The sequence below is a fragment of the Oryzias latipes genome, chromosome 1, assembly GCF_002234675.1.
Source record: "Oryzias latipes chromosome 1, ASM223467v1".
Taxonomy (NCBI): Eukaryota; Metazoa; Chordata; class Actinopteri; order Beloniformes; family Adrianichthyidae; genus Oryzias; species Oryzias latipes.
The window spans coordinates 12,058,113-12,068,084 of NC_019859.2; the positions used below are offsets into that span (position 1 = coordinate 12,058,113).

Below are 9,972 nucleotides of genomic sequence, written 5' to 3' on the forward strand. Positions count from 1 at the left end.
AGTTTCTGGTGGCCCGGTTTGGCTAGGGATGCCAAGGAATTTGTTTCGGCCTGTATGATCTGCGCCCAAAATAAGGTCAGCACTCAACCACCACCTGGGTTGTTACATCCCTTACCTGTCCCGAGTCGTCCTTGGTCACATGTAGCGTTGGATTTCGTCACGGGACTGCCTCCGTCCGCTGGCAAGACGGTGGTTATGACTGTGGTGGATCGTTTCTCTAAGGCAGCCCACTTCGTGCCTCTGAGGAAACTGCCGTCTGCCTCTGAAACAGCCAGGCTCATTATCGTACATGTGTTCAGACTACATGGAATACCAGTGGACATTGTTTCTGACCGTGGGCCACAGTTTGTGTCACAGGTTTGGAAGGCTTTCTGTGCGGCCTTTGGTCCCTCGGCCAGTCTCTCCTCAGGCTTCCATCCCCAGACTAACGGGCAGGCGGAGAGGACTAACCAGGACCTTGAGGTGGCCCTCCGGTGCGTCTGCTCCCGTCACCAGTCGTCATGGAGCACCCTCCTGCCCTGGGTGGAGTATGCCCATAATGCCTTGACGTCATCAGCTTCGGGTATGTTCCCGTTTGAGGGTTCCCTGGGCTACCAACCACCATTATTCCCTGAGCAGGAGAGGGAGGTGGCCGTGCCTTTACCGACGCTGTCGACGCATCTGGAGGGAGGCTCGTGCAGCACTCCTACGCTCGTCTGCAGCAAACAAGAGACTGGCTGATCGGCACCGGCTACCGGCACCCACCTACACGCCGGGTCAGTCAGTTCTCCTGTCCACCTCCAACATCAAGCTGCGGACGGAGTCAAGGAAACTCGCGCCCAAGTTCATCGGGCCATTTGTGGTGGAGAAGGTCATCAACCCTGTGGCAGTCCGCTTACGTCTGCCACGAACCATGCGAGTGCATCCTGTGTTTCATGTTTCCCAGGTCAAGCCTTACATCACGAGTCCTCTCCAGCCCGCGCCTGCCCAACCACCACCACCCCGCATCATCGACGGTTTGCCCGCTTGGACGATCAAGCGCATTATGGACGTCAGACGTCGAGGTCGGGGCCTTCAATACCTGGTGGATTGGAAGGGTTACGGACCTGAGGAGAGGTCCTGGGAGCCTACGTCAAGGATCTTGGATAAGGGCATGCTTAAGGACTTCCACAAGCGGCACCCTGACAAGCCTGGTGGTGCGCCCAGAGGCGCCCCTTGAGGGAAGGGTATTGTCAGGAACCGGAGCCAGGGCGGGTTTGGTGGGTGTTTTCTCACTTCCGGTTTTGGGCTTTTATTTTGTTACTTCCTTTCAGGGCTCATTGTTTCACTAGGTAACTTCACCAGTCATCACCGGCACCTGTCTGCTCACCTGTTTGTCATTCCCATTTGTGTATTTAAACCCTGGTCTGTTTGTTTCTTGTCACTGGGTCGTTTTGTAAGTTCGCTTCAGTCATTTCAAGTACAATTGTGATTAAACCTTGTTTGCTTTTGAAGCTCTTTTCGCTGTCCTGCATTTGTGTCCCGTCTCAACCCTGACATTTATTTTGTGAGATATCATTTAAGGGAGAGCTGGTGTGTTTATGGTTGTGCATGTGAATGAGTCTGTGCATACTGCGAGTTAGATTAAGTTATATTTTCATCTGAGTTTATGGAAACTGAAAGTTTATAGTAAAAAAAGTTCAATTAGCATTTATTGGACTGATTTCAGCTATAAACATTATAATTAAAAGCTGAACTACACTAAAAGTACAAATATCATACAAAAGTCCAGTTTTTCCACCAAACACCTAACCCTAACCCACTGGGTTCATAGTTTTGCATCCAAACATAAAATAAGACATTTAAATACATGGTTATAAATGATTATTAAAAAAGATATTCAAGATTCAGAATATAGCAGAATATAATTGTATGATTACAGCAAAATAATATGAATATTTATGTAAATTTACCAAACTGTTATTTTTGCCTTACGATTAGATTTGCAGATAAAACAGTCCCAATAATGGAACAAAAAAAACAAAAAAATATTTAGGTAAAATACTTACTGACGGAGATTTTTCTGATGATGTTGCTGTAATACCAGATCTCTTCATGAGTTTCTACCACCTTCTTTCCTTCAGTTCCACAGTAGTAGAAACCTTCATCAGAATAGGTGACATTGATGATCGTCAGGTCATAAGAATCAGAGGAAACGTTCTTTGTCCATATAAACCGAGTTTTCCCTAAGTTATGAAAGTATGCTCCATCTAGAACAAATACAGGTTGGTTCTCGTGGGAACAGTTTCTGAACCACACAGGCGGTCCTGCATCTTCCATTTTACAGTCACAATAGAGAGTGATGTTGTCTCCATGTCTGACTGTCACCTCAGACACTGACGCAGAAGTCCAGTCAAAACTGCAGGAAACTGCTCCTGGAAGACAGATGTCAATTACCAAAAAAAAAAAAAAGATTCACAATTGTAACCCTTGCGCTATCCTAGAAACTTTAACGTTGGGAGTTGGGTCATCTACACCCACTAGACAGTGCGCTGAACCTTTTTTCTTCAACGATTTGTGAACCTCACTGGTGTCCATGGATTACATGAAATCTGTCCACCTTTATCCACCTTTGTCATGGTAGGGAGAACACGTCAATGTAAGGGTGGGGTCATAGGATAGCACAAGGGTTCATTTAAAAATCCGTGGAGTTTTTAAAAACAACTCTGACCAACTCCAAAAAATAGATAAAAGAAAAACAAGTTTCCCCAGATAAAAGGCAGAATGATGTGCAGAGGATCCATCAGTGATGTGGGTCATGAACGTTAAAGAGTACAAATGTTCCTCTGCAGATGCGTTCACCAGTTTAACTTGAAGATGTTGTGAGTTGCGCATATTTTCCACTGAAGGGGACACAGGTTTTGATTGGTCTGCTGAGTGGAACCTTTTTTTTCTGTGGTTTCTTCGTTCGTGTGAATTCACCGATAACAGTGAAGGTGTTTGGGTCTAAAATCAAAGTGCTGAACTGCAGAACTGAAGGTGATAAAACAGTTTCTATCTGAGATTTGAACAGTTAGTCTGTGCATTGGCCTTAACAGCAGAAGTTCAATCAAACGCAAACTCCCAACACGTTTAGCCCCAAAAATTGACATAGTCAGATGGTGGAGTATTAAAACAAATGTGTGTGGAGCCCTGAGCTGTTTTGAAAGATAAATCTGTGAACTCAAACCCTCATATGTTGTCAGTGAGCCTGAATGCAAGCTATTTACCATTAAAACACAATCACAAGCACAGATACATGATTTAATTTGGTGGTCATTCACAAATAAAAATGATTTGCATATTGTATTTTTTGATAACTAATAAATATATATCTGCTCTCATGAAGTAGATTCGTTGAAGGTCCACCTAATGTATTTATTTGACTAAAGACAGAGTGACAACAGTGCTTCATCTTTAGGATTTAGCTTCAGACCTTTCTGACTCAACCTTTATTTACTTGGACTGCCTGTGATAATATGAATCAATTTGGTATTCATTGGTGTGTATCAGTGGTTTCACCTCACAGTGAGAAGGCCCTGGTTCAAATCCCAGCGGGACTTTGTGTGGAGTTCTCCATGTGCTTAAGTGGGTTTTCTCTAGGCACTCCAGCCTCCTCCAACAGTCCAAAAACAGGCTTCATTGGTTGATTGGTTACTCAAAAATTGTGTCCCTAGGTGTGACTGTGGGTGTGATTGCATGGCCTTGCGACATGCTGGTGACCTGTCCAGCAGGGTTTACCCGCCTTCACCCAACCTGCAGATTAAGCTCTGGCAGTTCCGTGGCATAAAACGGGTTAAGAAGATGGATGGATTTTAACCTGGAGAACCCAACCACAATTTTCTTCAGGGCTTTTAAAGTTAATTAAGAAGATCTGGTTTTTGTGTGTTCATTTTGATAAGCAGCAGTTAACAGCAGCAAAAAAAATAAATAAAAATGAAAATATAAAAACGAAAAAATAGAAGGATAAAAATATAAAAATAAACTCAGGGCTAAATTTGACCCAGTGGGTTCTTCAGGTTAATACCCTCTTAAATTAAATATGTTTAAAAACAAAAATAAAATAGAAACGTTCCAAAAAAAGAATTTCTTAAAACTGTGTTTTCTAACAAACTCAGCTTTGATTTACTGGTATTCACTATCAGTGAACTTCATCCATTGTCAGTGGCATTTAAATCCTTCCCAGCCCGTTGGATGCAACAGCTGGTTTTCTAATCTGACAGCTGAAGACACCTGAATGCTCCCGATGAACTAAATGTCAAAACACTAGATCTCATTAACTAAATACTTTTTTAAAGTTGATATTTAATTTTGTAAACCACAAAGATTTGTAATTTTTTTAAAAACTTATTTGCCTTTTCTTTTGTAGAAAACATTGGATTGGCAAAGAAAAGGTATTTTGTCTTTTTTTCATCTGGACTTCAAATCTTCTTTCTTGAAGATAATTTTAAATTCAAAGCAAAGACGTCACCTATATAAATAAGAGCCATCACCTACATTTTTATTTTTCTCCTTCTGGGCACAACTTCTTTTTTTATTTTTGTTTTTGCATTAAACTGTTGACAAAAAGGTGTTGCATGTTGCTCGTCCCTGTGGGTTTCCTGTCATTTCTCACACTTAGACTGTGGCTGATTTCAAGTTTGGGTGACTTCAAGGAAGTGGTCAAACTGCCATTTAACCTTTGTGCTATCGTAGGGACTTTAACGTTGGGAGTTGGGACATCTAGACCCACTAGACAGTGCTCTGAACCTTTTTTCTTCAATGATTTGTGATCTTCACTGTTGTCCATGGATTACATGAAATCTTTCCACCTTTATCCACCTTTGTCATGGTAGGAAGAACACGTTAATGTAAGAGTGGGGTTATCTAAGATAGCACAAGGGTTAACAATACTTGAATGTTATTAAAGGACTTTTTTTATTTTTCATTTTCCACATGCAAATTTGGCATGAATCCTTCTTCTTTTGGAACTTTTTTCTTTCATTTAAGAATCATTTGGAAAGAAATAGACTAAATTCAAAGCTGCTGAAAAATGCTACAAATAAACAAAATGTCAGTTCAAAACCTGATGAAATGAAATGAAACATTGATCATATAAAATATCAAACAATGAAAACTTAAATATACACTTGTTTTTTAGTCAAAAATGTCCTGAGAGCTGCAAAATTGTGCATTTTTGCCACATCACCAACATTATTTATTTATTTATTTTATCTGTTTTGTAGATGCACACTATGTAGAAACACTGAATTTCTTTGTAGCCTGACTTTGGTGTTCATCAGTCTGTGTGTTAAACTTCACGGATAGGTGAGTGCAGCTAAACCATTGTGGGTTTCCTGTGTGTTACTTTTATTGAAGACTTTCGGGGTGGTTGAGCCTGTTTCTTAACTGTTGACTTTCTTAGACACACAACAAGGCAGAGCCATCTTATGAGAAACAAAGAATTAAAAGAAGAAGATTTCATTTGATGTTTTTTGAAGTACCTTCTGAGGTTTCTGTCTAGGAAAAATAAAAGTTCCAATATGATAAATAAAAATCTTTGGATCAATTTCAAAGGAGGTTATTTCAAGGAATTGAAGGTGAAACGATCCAGTTTTTCAAATCTTTCCAAATTTAGTCTGGGTTTATTGTAAAGATGTAAAAAACACAGCTACGCATTTGCCTAAAATGCACAAAAATCTTTATTTGCTACCTTATTGAATTTGTTAGTCAAAACCATTTTCTTTACAGGGAAACCGCTTAACCCTTGTGCTATCCTAGGCACTTTAACATTGGGAGTTGGGTCATCTAGACCCACTAGACAGTGCTCTGAACATTTTTTCTTCAATGATTTGTGATCTTCACTGGTGTCCATGGATTACATGAAATCTTTCCACCTTTATCCACCTTTGTCATGGTGGGGAGAACACGTCAATGTAAGGGTGGGGTCATCTAAGATAGCACAAGGATTAAACAGCAAATAGAAACTGAAAGAATTTGAAGCAGGAGTTAAATGACACACGTTGCCCCTGTAAATGTTCTGCTCCATTGCTTGGATTAGCAGCTGAAGTTTGTACCAAAAAGCTCTAGTTTTCTGCAGAAGAACTGAAGTGTTGAATGGCATTTTGGTCTGCATGCAAGGAAATATCCTAAATTGAATCTAAAGATGCCAAAGATAACATTAACAAAAATATCTGCCAAAAGGTATATCTGTGACAAAGAGCTTTGTTAGTTTTCTAAAAACAATCTTGGACTCAAATGTGGAAAATGTTCTACAGCTTTGATGTTCTGACAGCAGAATATGTGCTGAAGTCAGAAGCCTGAGTTGTTCTCTTCCTCTTTGGTTTCAGTGATGAATGTCGTATTTCCAGGGCAGCATAGCACACATCTTCATCCTGGAATGAAATATTTACGTTTGTTGATGATCTTTTAGCGTTTAAAATAGCAAAACTGCAGAAATGCAAGAGGGCAACAAACAAACATCTCCTGACTGAGTGAAAAATATAGAACCAAATAAGGCTCAGAAGTCCAAAGTCTGGCCCGGGTTGAGATTTTTACCAGTCTGCACATTCCTGTCATAAAATCAATAAAATGCAGCCCCCAGTATTTTCTAAAAACCGAGTGTACCATGTCTTGGTTGTGGTTGGCTAAATTACATTTTCTGCCTAAGAGAACACTGTAGTGTGACCCTTCTGTGAGGCTTTCTAGCTCATTTCCTTTTCGTAATTTTTATATCATTTTCTAATTACGTACGGCCAGTGCTGAACTGTTTTCTTAGCCGCATGGACCCGGAGGAAGAATTATTATTATTAAAACATATGACCAATAACTACATTTAGGCTTGGAAGTTCTTTAAATACATGCCAACAATGCAACAAGCTTGGCCGGACGAATTACGTGCGGCCAACATGAATTTTAATCAGTTTTTGTGCGAAGATTGGCAAATCTTTTCAGTATATGAAAAAATTGTGTCTGTCTGAGAGACTCTTTTCAAGGAGTTTTATGTTAAGAGGGAAAGCAATTTATAGAAACATGAAAGTCCATGAAGACTACTCTGGGGACATGTTAAAAGAACATGTAAATAGTTAAAATAAATTCTACTTTAAAATACAATTTTTTAACAGCAGTTATACTAATTACTTAAATAATAATAAGAAAGCAACTGGCTTTTTAAATGTTGAATATTTCATTTGGAAATAGTTCCTGATTTTATACATTACTCTAAAACTCTGACAGGCTGTTGGTGCTGTTTACCTGTTGCAGAGTCGGTCTCGTCCGATCTCTTGAGTTCTGTATCTTTTCAGAATTTTGAGAAGAGTTTGCCGCAGAAGCTTGAAGAAAACCTTTAAAAAAAACATGTGATGTATGCTTAGATGCAGCATCAGGTATGAATGTAGTAATCTAAGGAAAGTACTGAGATACCTGATTTCTGACAAATCCTGTAAACCAGAACAGAGAGGAGAGCAGAGAGAACAGAAACGATCGGACACACAGAGAAGAGCAGCTTCCAGCACACACCATCGTTCTGCTGACTGTCACTGGTACAGTTATGAGGCCTGTTGGAGGCTGCATTAAAAAAATAAATAAAGCTGTTGCATTTATTTTCCAGCTAAGACACTATTTAAAAAGTAAATGCTTCCATTTTTGAGATTTATCTTTTTTTATGTTTACTGATATAGTTTAACACAAAATCTAATCAGTGATCATAAAAATTAGGAAAAAAACAAATTGTGAAGATGAGTGCTTTAAAATAAATTCTCCAATTAAAAACAATCATTATTTACCTTAAGATCAGTATGATCTTTCCTTTTATGTTCATATAAACATCTGTCAAAGTAGTTTAAAGTTTTTACTTCATGATTTTAAAATGCTAATGTAGAATTTGACATTCAATCAAACAATTAAAGAACACAAATATTATACAGAACTCCTATTTTTTCCCTAAGCTCTAACCCTGAGCCAATTGAGTTAATATTTTTTTTTCTATCACAAAATAAAAACATTCAATAAACATTCAGAAATTTAAAAAATACACATATGTTTAATACGTTGAATATTGTTGAATGTTGAATATTCCAGATTTAAACTGGTGGAAAATATGTGATGACAGAAACTGCTTTGCTTTAATATTTACAGTAGAAAATCAATATTGACGATGGAAATTGAGCAATTTCTTATTATTTTTTTGCCTGCTAAAATCAATTTGCAAAAAAACACATTAAAAGTTTCATCAGAAGTCATTTGGGTAAAATACTTACTGATGGAGATTTTTCTGATGATGTTGCTGTAATTAAACCACGTCTTTTGATCAATTTTTTCCTTGTCTTCCACCTTCTTTCTTTCAGTTCCACAGTAGTAGAAACCTTCATCAGAAAAGGTGACATTGATGATCGTCAGATCGTAGGAATCAGAGGAAACGTTCTTTGTCCAAATAAACTGAGTTTTGTCCAAATGATGAAAGAAGTACTCTCTATCTAAAACAAGAACAGGATGGCTCTCATTGAAACAGTTTCTGAACCACACAGTCATTCCTCCATCTCCCATTTTACAGTCACAATAGAGAGTGATGTTGTCTCCATGTCTGACTGTCACCTCAGACACTGATGCAGAAGTCCAGTTAAAACTGCAGGAAACTGCTCCTGAAAGACAAATGTCATTTGAGGAATCATTTTTTTTAACAACTTTAAATTGAGATTCAGTAAAGTCATTTGAAGCAATCCAAATCAACTTTGACTGATAGTAAAAGAACAAGTTACCCCAGAGAAAAGGCATGATGAGCAGAGGATCCATGAGTGATGTGGTCATGAACGTTAAAAAGTACAAATGTTTCTCATTACAGATACGCTCACAGTTTTAACTGAAGATGTTGTGAGATACGCAGATTTTCCACTGAAGGGGACGCAGCTTTTGATTGGTCTGTTGAGTGGAACTTTTTTTTTCTGTGGTTTCTAAGCATGTTTGAATTCAAAAATAGCAGTGTAAAGGTTTGGGTCAAAAGTTATACACAGAAGTTTTAAAGTTCAGACTAAATGTTCGAGAGCCTCAGACGTGTTTATTATTTTGGCACAGATACATTTTTAAGTTATGTTTTAGTTTCACCATCATAAGTCTTGTCCGGTATCAAATTCAGACCAGATATTTAGTCCTCAGAGTTGGAAAATGCTGTTGTGGAAAGAGAGAATTTACCACACTCTTCTTTCCCTCTTTGTTCCTCTTAATGAACCATCCAAAAGCACAAATGTGGTGGACCCATCTACACATGTGACTTGAACCCAGCACCACTCAGACAGATAAAGCCTCTTGGATGAGTGGTGATGACAAGAACTTCAAGCTGCTGTTTCTCTTTTCTACATGCTTTTTAATGCAATGCAATTTTAACCAGAGCTAAATTGTTTGCCGTTTCATCTCAGCATATTACCATTATATTTTAACCCTCAACCTGGAGACCCCACAGGCTCAAATTTGACCCCATGTATTTTCCGTCTGTTAGTTTTGTCGTCTTGTTTTTTTTTTTGACTGCTGTCATTACTTGCTGTGACCAAAAAAAGAAAAAGAAAAAAAGAAAACAAGTGAAATTACCTTTAAAAGCCCAGAGGAAAGTAGTTCTTGGCTTCTCCAGTGTTAAAACTATGGTTGCTTTTGTCTCTGGATTTGAGTAGGTGTCGGCAGATATTTGGCATGTTTTTGTCCTTGAAGAGCGTGAAAATAGTGAAAATAGTGTTTTCAACATGTTCTTGTAGGATTCATGATGAATGACATTTATAAATTCAATTAAGCTTAAAATTGTGTTTCTGAGTATTTATTCAAATCGTGGTGAATCAGGAGAAAAATAAATACTGTACAAGCATCCTGCTGTGCTCCATTCTGATGCATCCACTTGTAGACGAGTAGATTCTTTGTTTTTCTGAGCTGACATCTGGCTCCAAACTCTACAGCTGGATAGGTCTGATATTGCTCTTCCTTTTTGTGACACCGGTAATGTTAAGCTGGGGTTGT

At 38.6% G+C, this 9,972-nt stretch overlaps 1 protein-coding gene across 4 annotated transcripts; it reads right to left on the reverse strand.

The window, feature by feature from the left end:
* Positions 1 to 973: 973 nt before the first annotated feature.
* Positions 974 to 9,528, reverse strand: LOC105358627. Of its 4 annotated transcripts, XM_023956230.1 has the most exons (6): positions 8,733 to 9,528; positions 8,569 to 8,615; positions 8,235 to 8,339; positions 7,399 to 7,542; positions 7,231 to 7,319; positions 5,853 to 6,371 (listed from the first exon to the last, which is right to left on the reverse strand). In XM_023956230.1, exons 1-6 carry the CDS (start codon positions 8,779 to 8,781, stop codon positions 6,323 to 6,325), a joined length of 483 nt encoding a protein of 160 aa, XP_023811998.1. In that variant the 5' UTR covers positions 8,782 to 9,528; the 3' UTR covers positions 5,853 to 6,322. The 4 variants fall into 4 exon arrangements, with proteins under 4 accessions (XP_023811997.1, XP_023811995.1, XP_023811998.1 ...); XM_023956228.1 differs by having other exon boundaries at positions 8,235 to 9,525; XM_023956229.1 differs by lacking the exons at positions 5,853 to 6,371; positions 7,231 to 7,319; positions 7,399 to 7,542 and adding an exon at positions 974 to 2,393 and having other exon boundaries at positions 8,235 to 8,615.
* Positions 9,529 to 9,972: the final 444 nt, after the last annotated feature.

Bases quoted from the DNA above. Each gene is read 5' to 3' on its own strand.
- LOC105358627 (XM_023956227.1), bottom strand. From the start codon at position 8,781: ATGACCACATCACTCATGGATCCTCTGCTCATCATGCCTTTTCTCTGG. The intron at 2,394-8,234 runs GTAAGTATTTTA...TCTGTCTTCCAG, and splicing joins CATCAGAAAAATCTCCATCA to GAGCAGTTTCCTGCAGTTTT.